This window comes from Aythya ferina, assembly GCF_964211825.1.
Source record: "Aythya ferina genome assembly, chromosome: 15".
NCBI classification, from domain to species: Eukaryota; Metazoa; Chordata; class Aves; order Anseriformes; family Anatidae; genus Aythya; species Aythya ferina.
This window is the reverse complement of record NC_140314.1, coordinates 221,756-246,888: the sequence shown is the minus strand read 5'-3', so window position 1 is coordinate 246,888 and position 25,133 is coordinate 221,756. Positions and strand designations below refer to the sequence as shown.

Sequence of the window (25,133 nt, the reverse complement as noted above, 5' to 3'; positions counted from 1 at the left end):
TGAGCATTGTAAAAGTTTACCAGTGCTGATTTGGATGCAGATGTACTGATGTGACATGATTTCATTGCATTAGTCCCTAGGACTAATGGAATGAAACTAGGACTCTAGAGGAGCCAATAACCCTGTGTTTTGGCCTTTTTAGCCTCAAATAAAATAGCTGCTACCTTCTGCCACCTTACAGTGAACTCTTACCAGCTTCAGAGCAAAACCACAGCTTCCAGCAATAGGGACAGTCCCAGGATGGTTTCAAGAAGTCTTTTAGCTTCCCTGTGCAGAAATGTATTTTGAACTTTTGGAAACATTGGTTGCTTTGGAAGAGTCTGTTTCCATGAAAACCTTGCTTATCTCTAGTGTTGTTAATATGCCTCAATGTATTGCAAGGTGCTTCTCATAAACTCTGCTTGTTTGTCTATCCCGCATACCTATTCCACTTTTTCTCCTAAGGACATAGTATGTCCCTGCCAGTGATGTGAGGAGCAGCCAGTTGTGGTAGGACTGCATGGTCTGTGGGTTTGGGAGTGAGCCAGCAACACTACTGGACTCTGTACATGCCATGCGATCATCTGTAGCTTGTTACTTGCCACATGGAGGCAGCATGCAGCACAAGCCATTAGCTTTCGCTTTGAAAGTGTTTCCACACTCGCAAGTTGAAAGTAGCTAGTGTGTTTATCACCCTATTAGAGATATCAAAAGCTGTGCAAGGTACACGGGATTGCTGTACCCAGCCCAGGGCGTGGAAGGCCTGCTGCAAAAACTTGTGGCCAGGCAGTGTGGGTGAGGCACCCTGATTCTTGACAGTTCTGATAAAACAAAGACTCAAGAGGCTCAGGTGGGGCTCTTGCCATGAAAAGCTATATGCCAGCAGCAAGCTGTGATGTTGGCGCATCACAGGAAGCAAACAGGATATGCTGATGGATGATGTCCCTAAATGGGTCAGTTTCTGCTAACCTGCATGAAAGGAACAGGGAGCTCTGCCCGCACTGGTGACTCAGGGGAACACTGTGAGAGCATGTGGACTTCCTGACCTCATGCAGGGTCAATGTCATTTGTAAGCACAAACACAGAGTATGGCCTGAAGTGACTCAGGACCAGCCTGAGACTGGCTGTGATAGGAGACGGAGGAGAGGCTGGGATACATCAGCTGAACAGACATGAAAAGGTTGATGCTCAGTTTGTGAAGCTGCAGGAGCCCAGCTGTGGGATGTAGCTCTGATAAACATTTTTGGGGAGGGGCTGTGTTGTGGGGTATCCAGAGGGATCCACGATCTCTGAGGAAGGTGGTGTGCAAGATATCTCAGAGGGAACATACTTTACTGTAGGTTGAATGTACACCAGTCAGGATCCAGTGTAGTAAAGTGAGAAGAGGGTTCTGGGCACGTCCTTCATTGTGCAGATGAGGGTGATGGGTCTGAGGCTGAGCAGAGCTGTAGGTTTCTGTTCCAGATGGTCCGAGTGAGTTCACAGGCGCAGTCATTCCTGTTTCTGCTTACCAGCATATATCTGGTGATTTCCTAAGAGAAGATACATGCCTCTGTGTGCTCCCCTCCGTGTGAGCAAGATGTACGTAGTTACAGCTCTGTGAAGGTAAGCCCTTTTCCTCTGGCAGGAGCCAAAGCAATGTTCTCCTACTACAGCCTTCATGGAGAAGGTGTTTAAGCTTAATGCATGTTGGGGGAAAATAGAGGCTGAGCCCAATGTTGGTGGCTGTAAAGAAACAATCTGCAAAGGCAGAAGGGAGCCAGAAGGGCAGGGTGCTGGGGTCTGTGTGGGTGGCACTCAGCATTCCCCAGACTAAGAGCAAAGTACTCCTCTGTGCAGCATCCTGTGTCAGCTCACAGGCCAACATCTGGGGCTTTGTTGTTTTTAAACCTGCTGCTTTGCTGACTAACACCTCCGCATTCTGCCTGGCTCATTCATATTTTACCCCATTTCCTGAGCTTTGAGGTGGTTTCTTCTATTGCTTTCCCTTCCAGTAGAACACTGTTACTCAGGCTTCAGCTGTTCTCCTGTCATTTTTGACTCATTGCTTATGGTAATTCATGATTATCTCCCTCCTAAATGTCACCAGCCAGTAAAGATGTCTTTGACTCTAGAATTATAATACCTGGTCTTTATCTTTGAGGATACTTTGGATGTTGTTTTAATTCCACTGTGACAAGAATAAAATACAAAGGTAGTACTGATTGTGCAGATACTTTCCCCACGTCATGAACTTGATAACTGGAAGTGTCACTAACTCTCTCTTCTAGAGAAAGGAATTGTTAGTTCTAATTGTTATTTCCTTTGTATTTTTTCTTTCTGATAAATACATATAGATGTTGTCCTTCTTCCAGTCATGATAAAATGATTGTCTCATCAATAACTCTACCAGAATCTAGCAAAGCCTTCCATGGTATGCCCTTTATACTTGCTGTTTGTTGGATATAGCTACTGCAGGCTGTGCTGAGGTTACAGCTGAGTGCAAGTAGTTGCCTTGTATCTTGAATCAACATAAATCCATTACAACTGATAATCTTCAGGTCTAAATGCTTTATTTTAGCTGCTCTGAAGTACCATGGAACCTCAGGCATCTTCTGAGGTGCAGGGCAGACAGTGCAGAGTACCTCTAGAGCAGTATGTTCTTGGAGATGATCACTGCACGGTGAGACCACTGACTTGCTTCGTTCAGGTGATAACAGGTTATCAGGGCTTCTGGAGATGCTGCATTTATATCCTACGTCATTCCAGGTTGGATAGAGAGAATACGGCCACTGAGAGACGTGGTGGTTCACACTGTGCTGGGCTTCCCAGGACTGAAGAGGTAAGCATCTCACAAGGATCACAGAAGGTAAGCTGTACAGATCTAAATTTTGGCAGTCTCTGAGAGATAAACTTCCTTAAATTAAAATGAACTGTTTTAAACAATTTCTAGCTGCCACTGTTTCCTTCTCTCAGATCTAACAACTTACCTTCAAACCTGCTTCTGCTTCTGTGCCCCTAGACAATAAACATCTCAATGCCCCTGGCTCACCCTTGGTTGTGAGAGGGGGAACAGGTGTCTTGGACCATTCAGGCCAGGGATGGTGTCTCTTGACTATGCTTGCCAGGTAGCTGCTGTTAACTGTGCTCGGCAATGTGCCAGTTGTATATTGATACAATATGCATGCAGAGGATCCTGTTCATGCATCACCTACAAGCATGGCATCAGGCCTGAACTTCTAGAAAAGGTTTGTCCCAGCAGATGCTGCCTATGGGTTGTAGATGTTGTTACTGCTGCGAATAGTGTGGCATAGTACAGGGTCAAGTAGGCTGTGAAACTAAGTTAAACACTTTGCAGGCAGTCAGTAATACTTTTCAGTTATGAGGTGAGAAGGCCAGGACAGTGGTAAAGCTTTTGCTCCATGGTTAGACAGGACTCTCCAAATTATGCTAGCACTGTAATTTATGCAGCAGAAGGAGGAAGGGACAGCATTATGTGACAGAGATTGTCCTGCAGGCACAAACCATGCTACTTCTAAAACATGCAATAATAAGCATTTGATATTACAGAGCTAATTTTCAGAACAATAATACTGGTGGTACTCTTACAACTACACCTGCTTTATGAATTTATTTTTGCATCTAAACACTTGTATTTTTCCTCAAACTTAACTCATTAAAATGAAAAAAAATCATGCATTACTTTAATATTTTCTTTATAACTGATTAGGCTGCAATTATTCTGTATTCTTCTTCTCCTGGGAATATCCCCCTGTGTAAAGATATCTCTCCTTGTTCCTCCCTATATATCAACCTAGAAATCTGAGAGCTGCTCATTTGTATTGTTATTAACAGTTACTTCATGGTTTTATATTCATTGCTCTAGACTGGGATTGGCAGCCATTTGAGGATGGGGTTCTCCTTTTCAAGAAGATATCATATATGCTGGTAGCAGTAAGCTCCTGATTATTTTTTTCAAATACCTTATCAGTACATAAGAGACAGCTGCTACTACTGAATGTGGACCCGGGACCTTCTGTCATTAGCATCTGACAATCTCATACTCTCTATGGTTTGTGATTGCTGCCTCCTGGTCTGCATGAGAGATGGGGTTTATTCTGTTTCTAACCTACCATAAGATTGTTTTGTATGTAGACCAACCAGCCATGACTCTTCTGTATCTTCGGTTTCCCGTTATGGTTAGCAGAGCCTTGGGTTCTGGGTGTGAGCTGGCCCCTGCTGGCAGAGCATCTGCTGCTATGCTATACCAAGTCTTTGCATCTCCTGCTGCTGCATGGGGGGTACATGTTTTTTAGCTCAGCATGTCTTGAAGGCTGAACACACAGCATAGGCACCCTGCACCCAGCTATTTTATGCCCACTTCACTGCTGCTGTCTCCTTGGATTGTTCCAGCTACTTGATCCTCAACCTCCTGCCACCTGACTATGCTGTATGTGCTGAGTCCTGTTCATAGTGCTGTTCCAATTCCTTTCTCCCTTGCCCAGGGGCACAAGGAGTATGCATTGTCTCCTTTATCCCTGCTTGATGTGCTAAGAATAGACCATCTTCCCTCAGTGGCAGCCTTGCAATCTGCAGACCTCCAGCCCAGCTATGAGCTGCAGGCATGGAGTTAGGGCGGGGAGAGGCATGGACCCACCACCTGTGCAGGAGCCAGACCACCTCCCTGCCTGTGGTGTGAGGGTTGTGCTGTCATCCTGGTCTCAGGGGCCATTTTAGAGACAGGTGGTAGCAGACCAAAGTGGTACTTGGGTGCCTCAGATGTGGTACATACTGTACTATTTAGTCAGGTTTAACCATTTAATGCCTTGACACTGATACCTCACCACTGCAAGCCTCTAACTCAATCAGCCCCACTAGTGACCTTTTAGCTCTAAGGTTTGTGAGTTTGTTTTATCTACTCTCCCACCTTTTTCTCACATAAGAGTAAGAGAGCAGAGCAATACAGTCATAAATGGTGTGTGGGTGTTTGGACCTGAATTCATTGCCTCCTCTGTGCTCACCACATCCTTCTATCGGCACAGTAATACTGATACAGTGCTGACGTCAACTGCCATCTATCACTGTATATTCCAATACACTGCAGCTCCCGGCTGCACACAAGTAGGCTTTACTCTGACTCAGTGCTGATGAAAGACACCTGCTTTCCAGCTCCCGCACATGCAGTGTCTGCACTCACAGTAGTGATTTAGCCAGGCCTGCCATGAAGATGTTGAAGGGCTGAAATGGACAGCTGAAAGGACGGGGCAAGGTAATGTCCATGTTCCCATCAAGTTTCCCTGCTGCCAGTTTGTTACTGCTTGATATCTGTGACTTCATTGTAAATCTTTCTTGTCGCTGACGTGGCCCTGTGTCCCTGTTGCTTTAGCTTTGTGATTAGGTGGCAGTGTACGTTGATAATGAAGTTTTCAGGAAGAAAGCTTGCTTTTGTGTTTAGCAGGTGGACAGAGAGACTTCCCCAGGCCTTCCACTCCTTTTACGTGGTTATAACTGTGACATTTATTTTCTCATGCTTGGAAATATCAAAATTATTTTTTTCTTACTTCACATAAACTGGACTCTTAGGTTCTTTATCCTGTGGAAATTTGACAAGTGCATATAGTTCCTGGACACATTTCAAATTGTGAGCTTAGACTGTATCCATGTTTGGCAGCTTGTAGTACCCTACTTCCAGAGCCTTAGCAAAATAATCTTAAATGAAAAAAAAAAAAAATCCAATCCTTCCTCTGCCGAAGAAGAGGCAGCAAAATGTCTGTCTTGGCTTACAGGGAGGCCAAGACGGTGGTGCGTGGCAATCTCAAACCAACCATATTGAGATTGGGCTTCTGCAGCTGGTCACAGCACTAAGGGGACACTATTTCACTCCACGGTCCTAGAGCTGATGCTGGGTTACTGTCTGTGAAAGAGCATGAAGGCCTGAAGAGGAACAGCAGTAGCGCTGGGGATTCTGCATTTCCATCTGAGCAGGGTGCTGGCATCCTAGGCAGTGGGATCCCTGAATATTGCCAGTACAACTATTTTCTTGGCATTCTGCTGGTAGAAAGATGATTTTAAAAGGTAGTTGACAATTGCATAGCCCTGACTCTAGGACTGGTGACTTCTAGGCCTGTTCTAGACTCAGTGACCTGTTCATTTGGCACACCTCTTCTATGAACATGCTGCAAGAAACAGAGCTCTTGATGCTAAGAGGTCATGAGCAGATGCTGCATCAGCTGAGGAGGAGGCTGCCCATCTCCAAGGTGGTTGTTTTCATGATGCAGCCAGTCTTAGCATGGAGTTGGGTGAGCATGTTTCAGGTGGCATGATAACAGGGTGCCTTTCTTAAGGGAATAAGCCAAATTAACTTAGAGAAGAGTTGTGGATAAATGCATGGGAGCATGGGTGTGGTTCAGCAGTGGGCTGTGCAGCAGGCAAGAGAGACTAGCAGGGTGGATGGGGCTCCGTGCTGAACCAGAGCAACCATTTCATTTGGCAAAGGTGTTGGAAGGGAAGAAGTGGCAGCAGCAGCAGGACTGAGGTGCTGTCACCATGGCATGTTTGTGGAGCCTCCTGGGTGAGCCCTGCTGATCTCATCTGTATGCTGTGGTGCCTTGAGAGCAAGTCTCAGTGCTCACATGGGTCTAAAGGGGCTTTTTGGTAGCTGCTAAATTTATTTTGCTTTCGTTATTTGAGTAAATCTGGAAAATTTTTAAACACCACAAATATTCCCCAAGTAGGAGAGGCCTCACTGGCATTCTCTCTGCTGAGTGACTGGTTGTTTGCTGCTAGTAGTAGGGGAGGTGCAGGCACCCCAGGACTTGCACCAGGCCCTGATAGAAGCCCTATGTATCACTCTGGTAACTGCAGCTTGCTGCTCATTCTTCACCCCTTACCTTTTTCACAGTTGCTTCTCTGCAACCCAGTGGGTTTTTCAGGGCTCTAGGACTTGTTGCTTGCAAGTGTGGCTTGCAGCCAGCAGAGGGGCTCCTGTGGGTTCAGTCACCAATTCTTGCTGCTCTGTGGCAGGGCACGTGGACCCTCCTTTGTGTCTGTGCATCCTTGCAACTTGCTCCAATAGAATTATGTCCCAAAGCAGACTGTTTCTCCAAAGCCTTGTCCCTGTGTAGCCTAGCCCATTTCAGAACACTGTGCTGAAACCTGTAGTGGGTACCAACAGACAATACTCTGTAGGGAGTTCATTTTAACTCGTTCTGTACATATCTATGTATTTCTATAAAAGTTAAATACTGTGAAAACAGCCTTAATACTATGTGGCTTGAGGGCCTGGTCTGGGAGCAGGGGCTGTGGGCTGAGCAGTCATTTGTATGTGGTGCTGTTTCCTCATGCTATTATAAACACCTGGTTGTCTCATTCTCTGAAGACTATCCTATAGGTTCTTTTCACCAAAATGTATCAAGACAGTCTTCCCCTGAAAAGAGTGCTGTACTTCATTCTCTTCTGTTTCACATGGGAGGCTGTTATTTTTGTTTTATTTAGTCTGCCTTCATGGAGTCCCTTACCTAGATAATCCATGCTTATTTAATCATGGGAGGGACAAATCAGTGAGTTCTCACAAACGTTGCTCAGACACACAATAACATTCAGACTCTTATTGGACTAGTTCACTGTAAAGATGTTTAAGCCACAGCAATGTCACTTCTAGTTGCAAGCCATTTCTAGTTGCAGGAAGCTAATGAAGAAAAAATGGGTTAGCACTTAACCCAAGTGTCTTCCTGTTGCATGGATAGACTGAAGCTGCAGTCACTTTGCAGCTTTCTTTGAGCACGTGCTGCTGGCAAGGAGCAGAGACTTCACTGATCTGTTTTATGGCGAGTTGGCAAGACCCCACCCCCTAACTCTTAGTCCATGGTAGAAATGCATATTGGAAAGCTGAGATGCCGTGCCTAAATTAGGCACGTCACTTTTAGACATGTAAATGAAGGCTAGATTAATTTCACCTCAACCTCCAACACGCATGAGCAGATGGCTGAGCTGAACTCTTCTTTTTTGTGTGTGTGTGGCTTTTTTTGCTCTTTTCCAGGACATCCAGTCAGAACCAACATGAGGAACAAACTATGGCTCAAGAGTATTTCCTTCTTCCTTTTATTCCAGTACAGTAAGTTCCCAGATGTATTTTCCTAGGTGTACACTCACAAGCCTTATCTTTTTGGCTGTTAATGTAGGCTCTGCAGAGACACACAGGGCATGATAGTGCCATGGGACAACAAGCAGAAGACAGAGTACTAGTGGAGAGGGTTCTGTGGGACAAGGAATTATGGGAAAGTCTTCATGGGGGCAGTGGAGGACGGATGGGAGAGGTTACACAGCTGGGCAGAGCTCAGCCAAACTGCATCCCACTCCAGGGAGCAGCATCCATGAGGACATTGTGGAGGTAGTGCCTGCCTTGCACTGAAATGTCTTCTGGTGAGATGGGATTTGGGTCCCTACCTGGAACATTTGCCACAGGGAAGGTTTTGGTGGCTGAGATCTGGGTATCCGTGGGACATATGCCCACTGTTGGCAGGCCAGCCACAACAGTGGAGTAAACCTCTCTTTCTCTGAACTCCTTTGCTCAGGACTGTGCTGTACAGATGGCCACTGCCTCTTTCTTTATGATTTTTACCCACCATCCAAACTTCAGCTTGACTCAGAGCTGACTTTCTGAACATGTCAACTGGACAGAAAAAGGCAGTGACAAGAGTGCCTGCAGGGAACAGGTGCAAGTTTAACATTTCACATGCTGCTTCTAGACAGAGCCTTGGACCTGCTCCAAACTTGAATTAGCAGAAAAGATGAATTCAGATGTATCTTTTGCCATACAGGGCCACTGTGATGTCTAGTCTGTATTTTGTGTAATACAAGCCAGGGAATTACCATGTATAATCTCATTTTGGACCAGACTAGATCTTACTGTTAAAAGTAAAATCCTTTTTCTTTGTTTCTGAAGCTGCCAAGAATGAAATTCATCCTAGATTTGACTGGGTTATTCTAACATGTAATTATTCCCTTACCAGTAAAAAGTTCACCTCTTCTAAATTTTGTTAGCAAATTCTTGCATAAAGAGATATGCTTGCAGCTTCCAGCTGCCTGGGAATAGTAGACTCTTAATTAATATCATAATAGCATAGAAGAAGGATAATTAGCAATGCTTATTAGCTTATTAATACTTGCTACCCTCGCTGAAGGAAAGCAGAGGTATTAGCCCCCTTTTTTACAGAAGAGTAAAGTTAGGCTAAGGAAGAAAAAGTGTCTTGTTCTCAACTGAAATAAGAAGTGTCTGTACCAGGGGCCTCAGGAAGCCTGTTGAGGGCTCAAAATGAAAAGTTAAAATTGAAATGAAACAAAATGAAATTAATGAAAATTTCAGGACAAAATTCTGAAGTCAGAGTGAAATGAAAAAGTCAAAATGAAACAAAATAACAACCACATAGTTTGAATCACATGCAGTTTAATAAAACACGTGTACACACTTGGAGCCAGAGTCTGTTGCAAACATCCCCAAACTTCTGTCACCATTCTACCTCTTCAGGGATCTCGTACACAAATCTGAGTGCTGCTCAGAACTCACTTAGGGAAAGCACTGTGCACCCTGGTGCCATATGACTTGCAAGAAATTTTATGGTGAGCAAAGTCGGGGGAAAAGTTGGGCATTGCTTTCCTTTTAATTTACCCTGGCCTGGAATTAGGCTGCGCCCTATACTGGACATACCTGCTGTGCGTTGTTACTGTGAATTCAAAGACAACTTGTTTGTGAGGATTGTTATTTGATCTGGGGGGTGGAGCAGATATTTCTGGTCCACAGAACACAGCCACACTTTTTCTCTTTTAATTTAAAACTACTACCCCTACACTCCTTGTTAGAGAGTCCCTCCCCATCTTTCTTATAAGTTCCCTTTTGCAAGGCTGCAGCAAGGTCTCCCCAAAGTGCAGCTTCTCTAACTAGGCAAGCAGCAGAATGGCAAAGGGAGGAAAACTAACAAAAGTATTGGCATCAGAGGATTTGGGTGTCTGATGGCTGTGAACTAGTATATGCCCATCAGGAAAGGGACAGTCTTGAGAATAAGCAAGGACGCATGTAAACAAGGATACATGATTTGATGTAACTACCTTGATACCTTCCCCTAGACAATGACAATTTTACTCCCATCAAGAAGGGGCAATATTGTACATGCAAGAGATCAGTTCTAGTAGACATGGTTTGCACTACCATGATATGCTACATCTCCTACAGGTCTCTCCTCATAGTTATTCCTAGGGTAACAGGAGAGGTTTTTGTCAGCCCATGATGCTGTCAAGAAAGGGCTCACCAATGCAGACATTTCTCACTGTACTGTGGTCTTCCCTGCCTTGAAATTCAGGGAGATAAACTATGTCATGCATAGAAGAATAGTTTTTTTGTACAGCATATCTCAGATGCTGATGTGTGAAAATTGCTTCTGCAGAATAAATAAAAGCATAAATGCTGTTTTGTGACCACTTACAAACAAGTTAATTTTCTTAATGACCATAGTGTTACTTCTACATTCCCCTCACATTCTCTTTAGGAGTCTGTTTCAGTTTAAGTGATTGATAAATTGTGCCAATGTAGTATCAGAATGATATATGGAAATTATAATAACTGCAAAGAAAAAAAAAAGCTGCAAAATCTTTTTGCCAAAATTCCATGAAATTCTTATTCCAAGTTTATGGAACTGGATGTGAAAAGCATTGATGCTGCAGATATCAAGCTGTAGAAAACTGTAAACAGAGAGGATGGTAATGAAAGAATTACTAAAATAGCACTTTCAAAATGTGCAAAGTGCAATGAATGATAGATTGGCAAAGGGCAGTTCTAAAAATTTAGGAAATTATGTCATTAAAATGCTTGAATATGCTATTATTTCTGGTTGGGACACCTTGTCTTTTTTATGTGCTACATAAGCTAGGCCTCTTGCAGAAATAATATGCAACTCTGGTGCCTGTGTAAGAGGAGACAGAGATATGTTTGAAAATTCATTCACTGCTTGGGAATTTTCTGGTATTTCTGCATGTAATTTGCTGCAACTGCATTTAAAAATATTTTTCTTTAACAATTACTTGGCTGTCAATGACTCACCTTCCTGCAGAGATAGAACACATCTGTGCTCCACGACTGGAGATTTTCTGGGGTCTGGTTCTCTTCTGATGTAGTAGGAGTCTTGAGGGCTGTGTATGTTGATAAAAAGTTCTGCTTGCTTCAGCATGGAAGCTGACATTGTTTTTTCTTTTCAAACCTACAGCTGTGTATTGTGAAAACCTCACTTGTTTTGTGGACTATGTACAGACCCTGTCCTGTATCCTGAGAAATGACCTGAGTGCCAGCTCATATAACCTTACTGCGACATGGTATGTCTTAGTAGGATGAGGCAGCAGGAACTTCTAACACCGCTATACTGCAGTGATGTCCTTCTGCTGTCTTCCTTAGGTAGAGTTCTTCCTCCTGCCATGCTGATGTTCAATTTGTACTTCATACTTCAGTTGTCATCTGGCTTCTCCACTAGCCAATTATCCCTGGTTCCTGCAGCCAGTGGCTGTGCTGCTTGCTGCTGATTGCTACACTGTCTCTGGCTTCCTTGGTGTTGTTTCCTCTCCTTTGTTGGGAGTACCCTGCCCATTACTGCTTACAATGGGCTGCCACTTTTATGTGCTGGCAAGGGATCATGCAACTTGTCCAAGCTTTGCATAGCTGCTGTTCTGCCCCAGCCAGGAAGTGGGGTGCAGTTCTGGGCTGTGCAGCTCTAATGGTCAGCTTTTCTTGAAAGCTGTTATTTCCACAAACACTTCAGCATCATTTTTCTGTTTTTCTCAGAAAGCTGCTGAGCTGAGCAAATAGAAAGGGGGAAAAAAAAAAAGTCAATGTTCAAAGATATTTTTTATTTGAACATGTTGCCTTTTTTTTTTTTTCCTTATGAATTTCTCATTTTTTTTCAGTAACAGATTAGTCCAACTACATCGTGTAATAGATGTGGACTACTTCCTTTGTTTTGTTTTGGTGTTTCAGGGTTCCTGAGGACAATCCAGAAAAAATTGTGGCTGCCTGCAGTCTCCTGCAATTGTCCAGGAACACCAGCCACACACAGTATATGTGCACTGTGGACATGACTGAACTCCTGGCAGATATCAAAGTGCAGGTGGATGTTATGGAGATAGCTGATAGGCGAAATGTGACTTCCAAAGGCTTTTATATGGTACAGAACAGTAAGTACAAAAATGGTGGGCTTGTTATATATTTCCTGAGTCTATGTCCATCTGCCAGGACAGTCTGGGCACAGAGTGAGCATGTCTGCCAAGGGTGGGGAACTGTGTTCAGTGTGCACTCCTATACACAGGACTCTGTGATTTTACTGCTGTCACTGTAAACTAAAGAACGTTTTATGCTGGAGGCTAAGCTTACAACTGGCCTAACTGTGCAAGTGACCATTACTACATGGAGACCTCCTATGTGATGAGTAGAACAAGGTGCTTTACTTCCCTCATCTCCCAGGAGTTATCAGCCCTTGTGATATTTCCTCCTGCTCCTTAGCTGATGAGGAAGTTCAGAAACAAGCAGCAGAGTCAGGAACAAGGAATATTCAGAGCTGCTGAGGTGTGAGTCTCTGTGCACTGCTCAGGACTGCTCACTCTGAGAGGATGGCCCACCACCACTGGGGCAGTTATGGTACCTAGTGACTCTGCCTTTCTGATACCATGCTGGGCTATCTCTTGTGTCTTCAGTAATGTAGCAATGATTAATACCATCCTGTCTTCACCCACAGTCAAACCACAGCCTCCTTTCAATCTGACTGCTGTGTTCGCAGAGGGTTATAATATTTCTTGGGAAACTATCTACCAGAACTCTTTCTACTTTTTGAATGAAGAGCTGGAATATCAGCTGCGTTATAAGAGAAGAACTGACACCTGGGAGGTAAGTGAAATGTCAGTTTACCATCAAGTAAGATGTATCAGCAAAGAGGAGGCCAGCAGAAGGAGGACAGGAGCACTAGTGTGGAAGAAGGGTTCTAAGCGTTTTGAAAAGTTTCTCTTTGCTTGCCTGGATCAAAAACATACAAAACTTACCAAAAAATAAATAAAAAAATTGCGAGGCAGAAGCTGTTTGAAAGGTACAAGATGCTGTGAGGAAGACTAGTAGGTAGGTCATTTGCTTCTTATGCTGTCCTTCATGGAAGGATCCCCCAAGGCCACACGCTACTGACCAGACAGAACATGGTGCCGCAGAAATGGTATGAAAGCAGAGGGGATTCTTTTGCAGGGCTCCACACTGTGCATCAGTGAGAGTAATATTGGAGTAGTCACTCCAGCCTCAACTATTTGGTGTTTAATTGTTCACAGACTCAGAAGACTAAATCTGTTCATGAAGATAAACGGACACTGGTGATCCTGCCACAGGAACTTCAGGGAAACACTGAGTATGAGTTCCAAGTGAGAGCCAGACCCCGAGAAGACAGTGGCTACAGTGGATTTTGGAGTGAATGGAGTTCCCCGCTGACACTGAAAACCAGCCCTACTGGTAGATACTAGCTTTCCCTGCCCTTCCAGTTGGTCCCCAATGTCAGGGAATGCTTCTAGAAATCTAAATAATTAGAGTAAAAGCTAGATAGTAAAGGCAGGCATGTTTGGCTTGATTTATGGGTACACGAACCATAAGTTTGGGCACGTATATGCTGTCTGTATTGATCTTACTGGGCTACAAAGCACACTTTACAGCTGTTGTGGTTTAACCCAGCAGGTAGTTAGCTAAGCACCACCCAGCCATTCACTCACTCCTCACCCACCTCACCCACAGTGGGATGGGGGAGAGAATCGGGGGGGGGGGGGGGGGGGTGTAAAAGCTTGTGGATTGAGATAAAGAGAGTTTATTAGGACAGAAAAGAAAGAAATAATAATGATAATAGTAATAGTATGCACAAAGTAAGTGATGCACAGTGCAATTGCTCACCACCCGCTAACTGATGCCCAGGCTATCCCTGAGCAGCAGTCCTTCCCTCCACACCGCAGTCAGCCATCCCATATAAATGTTCAGCATGACACCACGTGGTACAGAATATCCCTTTGGACAGTTTGGGTCAGATGTCCTGGCCTTGCCCTCTCCCAGTTCCTCATGCACCCCCAGCCTCCTCACTGGCAGGGTGGTAAGAGAAGCTGAAAAGTTCTTGACTTACTGTAAGCATTGCTCTACAACAATTAAACATCAGCATGTTATCAACATTATTCTCATTCTAAATCCAAATCACAGTACCATACCAGCTACTAGAAGGAAAAATATCTCTACACTAGTTGAAACCAGGACAACAGCATGGGAGGAGGGTTTGGTAGGGCTGGCTGTAGGTTTGTTGCCAATGCAGGAGTGTAGCTTCTACCTTCCTTCACAGTGTCAGACTTCCAGGGTCCTGCTTGCAGCTTTCAGAAATAGGAAAGATCTAGCGGAGGTACCTGCACTACTGGAGTTTTGTGTTGCCTTCAGCTGAGGGGAAAAAGAAGCCTGCTCTCAGGGCTAAGTTCCATATCTGGACTCCTACCTTTGATGGTTGTGCTAGGCATGGGTGTTTCATTCAGTAGCCATTATTCCCACTCTGCAGGGATCTGCCTTATGCACAGAGGTACACTGGTGTTTGCCATGGTGGAACAGGCTCTGAAACCAAAGACTTTGTTCAGAGGGGAGGGCAAGATGACCGTGGTCAATGTCAGCACTGTATGCTGTGCTTCCCCACTCAGGCTGATCCACAGCTCAAACAGAAATACTAAATGGTGCTGCGGCAGCAGGGTGATCACTTCATGGATTACCTGTGGAAGTGTCCCTAAATCAAAAGAAGTCAGAAACACCAGGAGTCTTAGGAACAGTGAGCTGTTCTGCCCCAGTCATGTTCATTGTCAGCTGCCCTCTGGCCTGGCTACACCAGACTGATAGGCAGCTCCTTTTGTTGGTGTAGTCTTCTCTGAGCACCTTCATTCATACCTGACTGCATGTACAGGGGGCTGGGCCACAGGCCTCAGCATCCCTAAGAGAAAATCTGGGGTAGAAATTCAGGGTCTTCTCTCAGCATTTGCTCCTTTATTGACCAGGGTCTATTTAAACGCAAGGTGAGTCTGAATGAACCCTGTCTCTTTCTCCAGCAGTGACACAGACAGCAGGCATGGGATGGATGCTGTTGTTTGTTGTTGTCCTGGTAATCACTGCTTCAATCACAGCCTTTCTGGCCAAACATCAGAGGTAAGAGCCCCTAGGGAAGCTGGAGTAAATTCCCCTATTCTATTCTGCCAAAGATGGGGCATTCACATGCAGCCTTTTTTGCACCTTGTACAGTTGTACACAGACACAGGTGTGGGCCTGTGAGGGCAACATAAGGTATCCATCTGGTGCACTACTAAGAGAGCCTTGCTTTTCTCTGGGGGCCTTGCTGCAGGCTGGGTGGGACAGGACACTGGTGCATGGGGATTAATTAGAGGCCACCCATCCATCCTGGGCTGTTTTCCTGGTCCTGCCCATGCTCTGAAAATGCCCAGACAGGAGCAGCAGCCTGCCCCATTCCAAAGCTAATGCAATTCCATCAGCGCAGGCACAGGGTCTCCCCCCTTTTTGGATGGCCACGTGCCCTTGCAGAGGGACAGTGTGCACCCTGCCACAGAGATGGTGCTGCGCTGGTGCAGCACCAGGGCTGGCACAGCCCATGGCTGAAGAACAAGCACATAAGGCAGAGATTCTGCCCTGTGGGTGCAGACCACTAGCTAACACAGCCTGAGGAAAATGGCACCTCCAGCACTTGGTAATTTTCCAGAGAGGAGAAAAAAAAAGGAGCGTGAGTATTTTTGTGCACAGGTCATGCGGGCTGAGGCATCAGAGGCCTGGCTCACAAGAAAGGCCATTAGATGGCTCCAACAGCACAAGACATCCTTGAATCCCTATCCACTGATTTCAGTGATTTCAGCTGCTTGAATTGGCTCTGGAGATGCCTTGTTTTGGATCTGTAATGTGTGCTTAACCCCAAAGCCTTTCTCTTTTCTCTTCCAGCTTGTGGAAGAAGATGGCTTGCATCCCAGACCCAGCTCCCTTTTTCAAACCACTTTACCTGGTGCATAATGGAGATTTCAAGGTATAAATGGGCTACATGAGTCGAGCACATGACAAAGATAAACTAAAAGACCCAGTACTCTCTCCTGGGCAAGAGATTCTCATTAGGGCAGTAAGAGGAGAAAGCTGTCTCAAAGGAATGCCACATGAGTACAGATGAGGACCAGATCGCAACAGTGTAGGTTCTGTGCTGGGAAGACCTTTATGCCAGGGCTGTGCTGCTCATCCCCTGTAGGTACAGTCTTAGCAGGCGAGCTGAGCTCATATTTGAACTGTGAAGTCTGAGGTTGTGAAGGGAATGGACAAAGGGATACCAGGAGAGTAACTGGGATTCTTCCAAAACTCCGATCCCATACTGCCATGAAGGGTATGGAGTAGATTTCACCTAGGGTCAGATCTCCCAGTCCAGTCTCTGCAGTAACACAGGCTCAACATTAAGCTTTGTAGCTCTCTCTGGAGAGTCACTCATGCAGACAACAGATATGTATATCATCCTGGAAAGGTGAGTAGAGCTCTGGGAGGCAAATAACTCCTGTGTGACAATACTGTATGCCCAGCTGCCTCCCTATTAAGGAATCATCTTTGTGAACTGGGCAACTTTGCCTAGCCCTCACAAATTCTCTTCTCATTTAACACCAGCCAAACTTGTTCATCTGACAAAGTGGCTTGCAAAGACCTCAGGGTTTGCTGGAGTTTTCGAGACACAAAAGTAAAAGAACATTGAGTATACATAAACATTGTTTGTATTAAACTGAAGAGCAACCCACAATGCCATTATCAAACAGTAAGGATGCTGGCACGTAAGTGCAGACACCATTGCCTCTTTCTGAACAAGTTCCTGCTGATCAGCAGCACTGATCAGAGACATTTCAGTGTCTGCTTTTTGTTCCTGCTTTTTCTTGGACACTGTTAGAGGGACACTGGCTGGGCCCTAATGATCTTCATGTACTTTCCCACAGTTGAATGGCTGATGTTTGCAATTGGCTTAAATGGCAAGCTTTGCATGGGCATCATTCAAGCTGAAGCCTGCAGTGATTGTGTTTCTTTTTCCTTCCTTCCTTTTTCAGCCCAGCTTCTCATATCTATTTCCAACCAGTACTTGCAGCTATCTCTGAGGCCACTGGCACTGGTTGTTATCAGAGAAGGGAGCAAGTACCAGGTGGATCCAGTGCAGGAATTCCTAATAGTCAAGGGATAGTGCTCAGTGGAATTGAGGCCACCCTTTGACACCAATAGCCATGCTCCTGTCAGAGAATCCTGTTGCTTCACCATGCTCAGCAGGAATGCTGCTGCTGCTACTTTCTAATTAGGTCATTCAGTGCTGCTAGGAGGGAATGAACATCAGTTACAATATTGCTAAAGCTAAGTTGTTTCTGAGAAATTTAATAAATTTGCAGAATAAAGCAGCAGTCGCCCACACAGCCACAGCATAAGATGCAGAGGGTGTCAAGAGGATGTGGCAACCTCAATAATATGTGAACAGTCATCATTATCAGTTGGCAAAAAAAAAAAAACAACAACAACAACAACAATTGATCTAAGGCTTATTCAATTGCATCCTGCCTGCATTAAAGCAAGTGTTTAGGAAACTTCTGTGAATAATAATCAGCAAATGACAATAGGAAAGCTTTGCACAGAACAGTCCTGGATTGCACAGGTAACAGTGAAAATGGTAGAGAAAAGTTAAGACAGAAAAAGAGAAGGAAAAGCAGAGGAACACTGTTCACTCTTGTGTGTACATGAGTTCTCACATTCACATTGGGTGGGAATGTGAAAATAATTGTCAAGAGAGCACAGTAAATATTCTTCTTGCTCAGTTCTGAGAGGGGGGTTTCCTGCTGTTTCTTTAAATGGCCATTTGCATGTACACGTTTGCACGTACAGCTTTAATAAGAAGCTCTTTGCAGCTTATGTTAAAAATAAATTAAAATAGACTTGGTGCTTCCTGCACATTGATTACTGTGGCATAATCTATCTCTCATGCAGCACTCCATGTCAGAAGCCTTCACGGCATTTGTGAGGCTCAGTGTTGTTACCTGTTTTATACACAGCAGAAAGTGGCACTTACAAGAGCCGTCGCTCAGTTCAGCCATCAGAAAAGCGTCAGATAGGTCTTGACTTTCAGTGCTGTGCCCAGCCTCTGAACTACACAGCCTTGCTAACAGGACTTACTAGCATTCACTAGTGGCACACACAAATTTACTGTGGTCTGAATGATTCAGCGACTTCTTTGAAAAGAACAGAATCATACTCTGCTTTTAGCTCAAAGAAACCTAGAAGTGCCTTTACTCTCAGATGAAACTGAATGCAAGAGGCTCATGATCTAAACATAACACATGGAACAAGGCAGAATGTAATGCTAATGGTGATACAGAAGGGCAAGATTCAATGTGTGTCATTCCCCTGTCATTCAAATAAGTGTGATCTGCACCAGGCAGTGGCTACAGCTCTTTGAGGTTCATAGCCCCTGCCTACCCCTGCTTCCTTTGTGTCACTGTGAGAGAAAAGACTAGCCTGGGGCATAGTCACACAAAAAAGATCTGGTGAAGATTTGCCCTGACCCTCTTCCCAGGGTACTGCGAAGTGACAGAGTAGGGTTGTGTGTGTGTTAACTGCAGATACAGCATGTAGAGGAAGAAGCTGACTTTGCTTTCAGAGAGAGGCAGTTTCCTTGAGAAGAGATCTGGGGAGAACTGATGGCTTGGGGGAGGTACATCTGGCTGATGAGCCAGGAATGCAGCTGTAGGCAGTGGCATTCTTTGCAGCATGGAGAAAACTGTAAAGCCATGCCAATTTCTCAGAACTAATTGTTTTCAAATATTTTCAATTATTTGAATCAGTTCTCCTGCAGCTGCCTGTGGCTGGTAATAGCAGCATCTCATGCCCTGCCGTTTTGGAGGAGTCAGTGATTTTAGAGTTTGACTTTGCCTCTAAAAGCACAAGGTCTTTGGTAATTTCTGTGGAAACTCACACCTGATGCTACTAACCTCTCTCCCTCTCTCTGTATCTGTTTTTATGCAGAAGTGGGTTGGTACATCCCATACGAAAATGACCCTTGATTTCTTTGAATGGGGAATAGTCCTTCCGGAAGTCCTAGAAGTTTACAGCATGTGTCCTTCCAACAGTACCTCACAAGAGGAGATGAGTGAGCTAAAAAAAGATCTGCCTTCTAAGCCTTATATGTCCTGCCTGAGTACCCCGGGTCAGGATAGCCAGTCCCTGCTGTCTAGTGTGAACAGTAGCAGTGGGATTCAGGACCGGTCATATGGACATTTGTCTATTGACACTGTGACTGTAGCTGATGAATTTACACCTTGTAAATGTCAATGCAACTGTAACCGTATGTACAGGGGACATGAGCATACCACTGATGAAGACAGTGCTGGAGAAAACGGTTACCCCAAGGTTAACATTGATGATGAAGACAGAAAACTATCCAGTGACTTCCATCTGTCTGACTTGAGTACACAGGACAAAATACTTGCCTCAGGCTCTGTGTCCACAGACCACCTGAGGACAAGTGTCCCAACCCACCAGAAAGTTGAAAGGGCTTTGGAAGCAGGGATGGGAAGCATCCTAGAAGCCCTTTGCTTGCATCCTAATCAGTGGGATTTGGAAAATCCAGCTTCTCTACCTTCTCCTGATGGTGAAAGTGTTTCCTACAGTGAAGTCTGCTATGACTTTTTCCCTCACAGTGCAAGGCCTGGTGACAGTTATCCTACAATCTGCCTAGATTTGGACACTATTGACAGTGGCTTTGCAGACTCGGACTGTGGGAGTCCAGTTGACTGTGAATTTGAGCAAAACAGTCAGACCAACAGTGGGTCCATTCCTCTTGAGCAGGAAGGAGAGGACTTTCCACGGAGCTATGTCAAGCAATGGGTCTCTCATCGCTCTGACAACCCTGTCAATGGGACACAGTAACTAAGGACCTGATGTTCCTTTGCAGATTGCAGGGCCTTTTCTATACAGTACCGGAAGCAAAATGTCAGCAAAATTCAGAAGAAAAAAAACAACCAAACAAAAAAAAAAAAAAAAAAAAAAACAACAAAGTTTACTTTGTGTAAGCTCTACTGCATACAACTGAAAACTATTAGGTCCATAGAAATGTAATGCCTATTTCTGTTGCCACTTATCTTGTTAATGCTGTATCAAAAGTAACATAATTAATTTCTTATAAGCTTATAAATAGTACAAAACTTTAAAGTAATTTTCCCTGGCACGACTTGAATTTAGATGTACGTGAATCTTAGAAGCATAATCTATGACAAGCATGTTTGTTATATTGACACTCCTTTACCCTTTCTTAACAACACAGGTATTGTTACTTTTCCTAACACAATCCCCTTTAAACCCAGCTGTAATAGTTCATATTAATTATGGATTATACCCATCCCTGTTCATGAGGTATAATCAAAACCAATTCTCATCATCAGAGAATGATGAGTCCAAGAGACCAATCATAACTCTGGTTTTGGAGGCTTTGCAGGTAGAGTCTATAAATGAAGAGTCTTCAAAACATAATTCCAGGTTAATTCTTTCTACAAAGGCTTCCTGCTGAATCAGCATCTCTCCCAGCATTTTCCAAGCACACTAACTATAACACTTAACAATTAACTGTAATTAACTAACTATAACAGCTGTTAGAGCTATGAAATAATTTCAGGAATGTTGTCCCACCTGGATATGCCTGCAACTCCATCTTCTGCCTTGGACCTGGTCTGCTGAAGTTAACAGGTAGGTAGCACAAAGCTTAGTCAATTTCTGCTGGATCATAAAGCCAACCATAAAACTGCTAGTTGCACTGCAACTGATTATTTCCCTCTTATGTCTCTGTATGTCTGTTTAGGATAACCGTCTTAAAAAGTTAATTCAATACTGATATTGAATGTGAACACCTACATGTTATGCAGGTATAGTGCTACTAACCCAAGTACTGCTTGGCTGCAGAAGATCTTACTCTGAGAGAACCTGTGTGATTAACAATGTATGTTTCCAGTGCAGTAATAATCTGTTCTTGTTGTGATACCAATAAACTCTATTCTCTCTCCACAAGCTTTTACTGAAGACTTCTGGCAACCCCAGAGCTCTCTGTGGTGGTTTCGTGTGGTGGGCAGCTGAACTTCACCACAACACTCTCTCGCTCCCCCTCCTCAAAGGAGGAGGGAAAGAAAATACTATGAAAAATGACTCAGGGGTCGAGATAAGGAATGGGAGACTGCACACCAACTACCATCACAGGGAAAACAGACTCAGTGTAGGAAGATTTAATACAATTTGGGGATTGGACTAGATGACCTATCAAGGTCCCTTCCAATCCCTGACATTATGTGTGATTCTGTGTAATTTAGTTCCTATTACTAACAGATTAGAGCAGTGAAAAATGAAAAGCAAACAAAAACTACCCCTACTACCACCCCCAGTCCATCCTCTTCTGCCTCCTCCCCCTGAGTGGCACAAGAGAATGGCGGTTGCAATCAGTCCATAACACTGTGTCATCTGCCGCTCCTTCATGGTCATTATATTCCCCTGCTCCAACAGGGGCTCCCTCCCACCGGATGCTGTCTTTCCTGAACTGATTTTATGTGAGTTTCCCACAGGCAGCAGCTCTTCAAGAGCTACTCCAGTATGGGTCCATACCATGGGGTCCATCCACCAGGACAAACTGCTCCAAGATGGGTCCTCCACAGGAGTCAGCTCCTGCCAGACCTCCTGATCCTGCATGGGCTTCTCTCCATGGGTTGCAGTGTGGAAAATCTGAAGGGGGACAGCCTGCTCCAACATGGGCCTTGACACAGTGAAACTTCTGCTCTGGAACTTGGAGCACCTCCTCCCCTCCTGTTTGCTGTTGTCGGTGTCTGTGGGATTGTTTCTCGCTCCTCTCTCCCAGCTGCTGTGACACAGCCACTTCACTGTTTTTGTTGTTGTTGCTGTTGTTGTTTTGTTTTGTTTTGTTTTGTTTGTTTTTTCCTTTCTTAACTACACTCTCCTAGAGGTGCAACCACAATTGGTCACTGGTTTACCTTTATCCAGCAGTGGGTCCCTTTTGGAGCCAGCTGGAACTGCTTCTTCTCTAACTTAGGGCACCTTTTGGACTCCTCACAGAAGCCACCCTTACTGGCCTCCGGTGATCAAAACCTTGCCACATAAGCCCAACACACTGTTTTAACAAGAGGGAGCACTGTAATGAAAGGAAGCTGTTTCTTTCACAATTGAGTGCTAAGAGATTTTTTCTATGCATCCTCCATTTGATATTTTACGACAACCATGGTGCCACCCACGCTGCCTTTTGAACTTACAGGGTTAAAATTACATTAGCTTTACTGTTATACATTAGTTTTGTACATTAGTTTTGTACATTAGTTGTACATTAGCTTTGCCCATGTTGTTTTTACTTCCTCAATGTACCTTTTAGCTCTGGGCTTCCTGGGCATAGACCCAAGATACCAGTGGGTTTGGTTTCTTCCCTCCTTTTTTTTCCGTTTTTATATTTTTTGCTGTCTTCTGCCACAGAAAGCATTATCTTTGCATGCTTACGCATTCTCCCTGCTGCGGTGCAAGTACCCTGCATGCCCGCTACGAGGCAGCAGAGGAGCGAGCTAACTCCACTTCCTTGTTGAGCTGTCTGCCCCGCAGTGTCCTGTAAAGTCTGCATGCACCGTCTATCCAAATATATACTGAGCAGAAGCATCGCTGCTGGTCTGTTACAAGTATTCTGCAGCTGTATCAACAACAGGTAGTGGCATTTCAGAAACAACGTGGTGCTAACTGGCCCAGGATGTTTAGTGGAGGGGAAACTTGCCTGTCTTTCTGGGCCCTTTTACACCTCAGTTCTGCACACCCCATGCCTTAGATAGAATCATCGGCCCCAGAATTGCCAAAGTATCTGTTTCTGTCATTGCTACATAGTCCGTAGCTGCACATACGATAGAAGTCACTGTTTTGCAGCTATGTTAGACTGGAGGTTGCCTCTGGTCATCCTAGGAGGCAGACTTCATGAGCAGAGAGAAACTTCCACGATATGTGGCACAAGGATGTGAAAATAAGGGAGACTATTCCCTTGGAGGCAGGCTGTAACGATTAAGCTTTCGGCCAAACATTTGTTGACACTGTGGATGTGGACATTTTTGAAGTGGCAATGGTGGTGGTTTTTTTTTGTTTGTTTGTGTGTGTGTGTGTGTGTGTTTGTTTTCTTTTTGCCGTGGCTCCTAGTAGCAAACTTTGCAAGTGTCCCTGACCTAACAATACCTAACTTGGAAAAAACATGTACCCTGTGGAATGTTAGGGCCATTGGTCATGTTGAAAAACCTATGTTTTGTTGTTCTTTGTGAGGCTTTCCCTGCTCTCAAACAAGCTGTCTGTAAAATGTTTCACTCCACCCTTCCGTGACCTCAGTAACCCACAGTGGCAGATTCCTGAACAGCAGTGTAAAGCACAGGAAAGAGTTATGATAATAGTGTGGTAAAGGCATTTGATGTTTCAACATTTAGCCAAGCAGGCCTCCCTAAAAGAACAGAGATTACAATAGGCTGCTTAAGCTGTCCATTCCAGGGGAATCTGCTTAGCGACTACTGCCATGCTAAGGTAATCAGGTGATCTAAGTTTAGCATACCTTGCAGAGGTGAGTGCAGCCATGCATTAAGCAGTGTGATGAGACTGTAAAAGGTGACAGCAGCACCACCCATGTAGACAAAGTATTTGTATTACTCTGGTCTGCTGTGCTCAGTGTGGTATTCACAGTGGTCAGGGACATGAAAGTGTCCCTGTTTATGAGTCTAACTGAGACTATCTCAGGCTCAAAAATGTGCATTATTGTACAGGCCAAGAAATGCAGCACAGACAGACCAACTACTGCATGTCCCATTAGCTTCCACTGGAATATGATGCTTATCCTGTTTACTACTTCTGCCTTTATCGTGATCCAGAATCAGAGGAGATAGCAAAATATGCATGCACTTGACACTGGGCCAGCAGCAGACAAACAGTGACAATCCTATCCAAATGGAGCATTTGGGGTGGGAGGGGAAAAACTGCAGGTTAAACACAATGTAAAACATTAGCTGGGGAGAAACAGTGCTCACTGGTGGCAAACACTGAAGTTAGTCATGGGAGAGCCAGTAAATGAGTGCTTGAAAACATGAAAGAAGGGTCTGAGCAGCTTTTAGAAAACAGGAATTCAGTTAATGGTCTTTGGGCTGAGTATCACTTGAGGTAGGGGTAAAAAGCAACCTACAAGTAGCTGTGGTATTGTCAGAAATACTACTCTGTCTTTCGGAACAGTGATGTGAAGGGAAACTAGGAAGGTAAGTTTATGCCTTGCTGTTTGAACCAAACTTCTGCTGAATGTTTGTACTGATTTTTCTGTCTGCTGTAGAGGCAATGGGTCAAAGCTGTGGGTATCAGATGGCTGTAGCATCCTTATGGTGATATACAGCAGTAGGGGGAAGATGCAAGGATACAATTTGTCTCTAAGAGATTAAATGTTTTCTGTTGTAGTAGGCAATCTACAGGTGTCTAGACAGTTCTGGTGCAGCAGGTGTTACTTGTTCTGGACAATTCTGGTGTAGCAGGTGTTACTTGCTCTGAAAACTGCTTGCATTTTAAGGCTTTTCTGTTTCTGCTCCCATTTGTGATTGATGTAACAATAAATAGTCTAAAATATGTTCATATGGGTACTCTTAGGGCCTCATGTGAGTTGGCAGGAGTCTTACTATGTGAAGAAGGTCTGAAAGCAGGTACTTGGAGAATCGACATTGCTCTACCTGCAATAGAAACATCTGTCTCTGTTTCTACATTGCCCCTGTCCCTCTCTCTTGGCCCATGAAGCTAATGCTGAGAGACTGTTATTCAGTCAGTCCTTTGCTTGCATCTCTCTTTCCTTTCTCTGGAACCAGACCCACTTACATGACTGACTTGGTGAATTCTTAGCTCTAACACTATCACTGCAGCATTTCACCTGAATATGGAAAGATCTGTTCCCTATGCATTGTAGGATATGGACAGGGAAGCACTGCAGTGCTTGTTTGCCTCTGATGTTTCCCAAGTTGCCCCTTTAAGAACAGTGCAGGAAAAGGCTGTGGAGGAAGAAGAAGGT

The 25,133-nt window shown here is 44.5% G+C and overlaps 2 protein-coding genes across 10 annotated transcripts in view; both read left to right on the top strand.

Moving 5' to 3' along the window:
• IL21R (interleukin 21 receptor) overlaps positions 1-21,094 on the top strand; it is a 25,554-nt gene extending 4,460 nt beyond the window's left edge. The window contains exons 1-10 of one of the 7 annotated variants that reach the window (XM_084537305.1): positions 763-1,584; positions 2,728-2,800; positions 7,997-8,071; positions 11,214-11,319; positions 11,975-12,171; positions 12,729-12,877; positions 13,303-13,480; positions 15,085-15,181; positions 15,980-16,061; positions 19,061-21,094. In XM_084537305.1, coding sequence (XP_084393431.1) covers positions 8,017-8,071; positions 11,214-11,319; positions 11,975-12,171; positions 12,729-12,877; positions 13,303-13,480; positions 15,085-15,181; positions 15,980-16,061; positions 19,061-19,963 — 1,767 coding nt within the window. In that variant the 5' untranslated portion in view covers positions 763-1,584; positions 2,728-2,800; positions 7,997-8,016 and the 3' untranslated portion in view covers positions 19,964-21,094. Of the gene's footprint in view, positions 1-762; positions 1,585-1,658; positions 2,801-4,879; positions 5,228-7,996; positions 8,072-11,213; positions 11,320-11,974; positions 12,172-12,728; positions 12,878-13,302; positions 13,481-15,084; positions 15,182-15,979; positions 16,062-19,060 lie in introns of those variants that run through there. The other 6 variants (XM_084537306.1, XM_084537308.1, XM_084537307.1 and 3 more) reach the window with 6 other exon arrangements.
• The window catches only part of LOC311445321 (interleukin-9 receptor-like), a 20,537-nt gene continuing 16,097 nt past the window's right edge, over positions 20,694-25,133 (top strand). Inside the window, exon 1 of one of the 3 annotated variants that reach the window (XM_084537315.1) lies at positions 20,694-20,776. The gene's annotated coding sequence lies outside the window, so the exon portion shown is untranslated. Of the gene's footprint in view, positions 20,777-22,416; positions 24,343-25,133 lie in introns of those variants that run through there. The other 2 variants (XM_084537314.1, XM_084537313.1) reach the window with 2 other exon arrangements.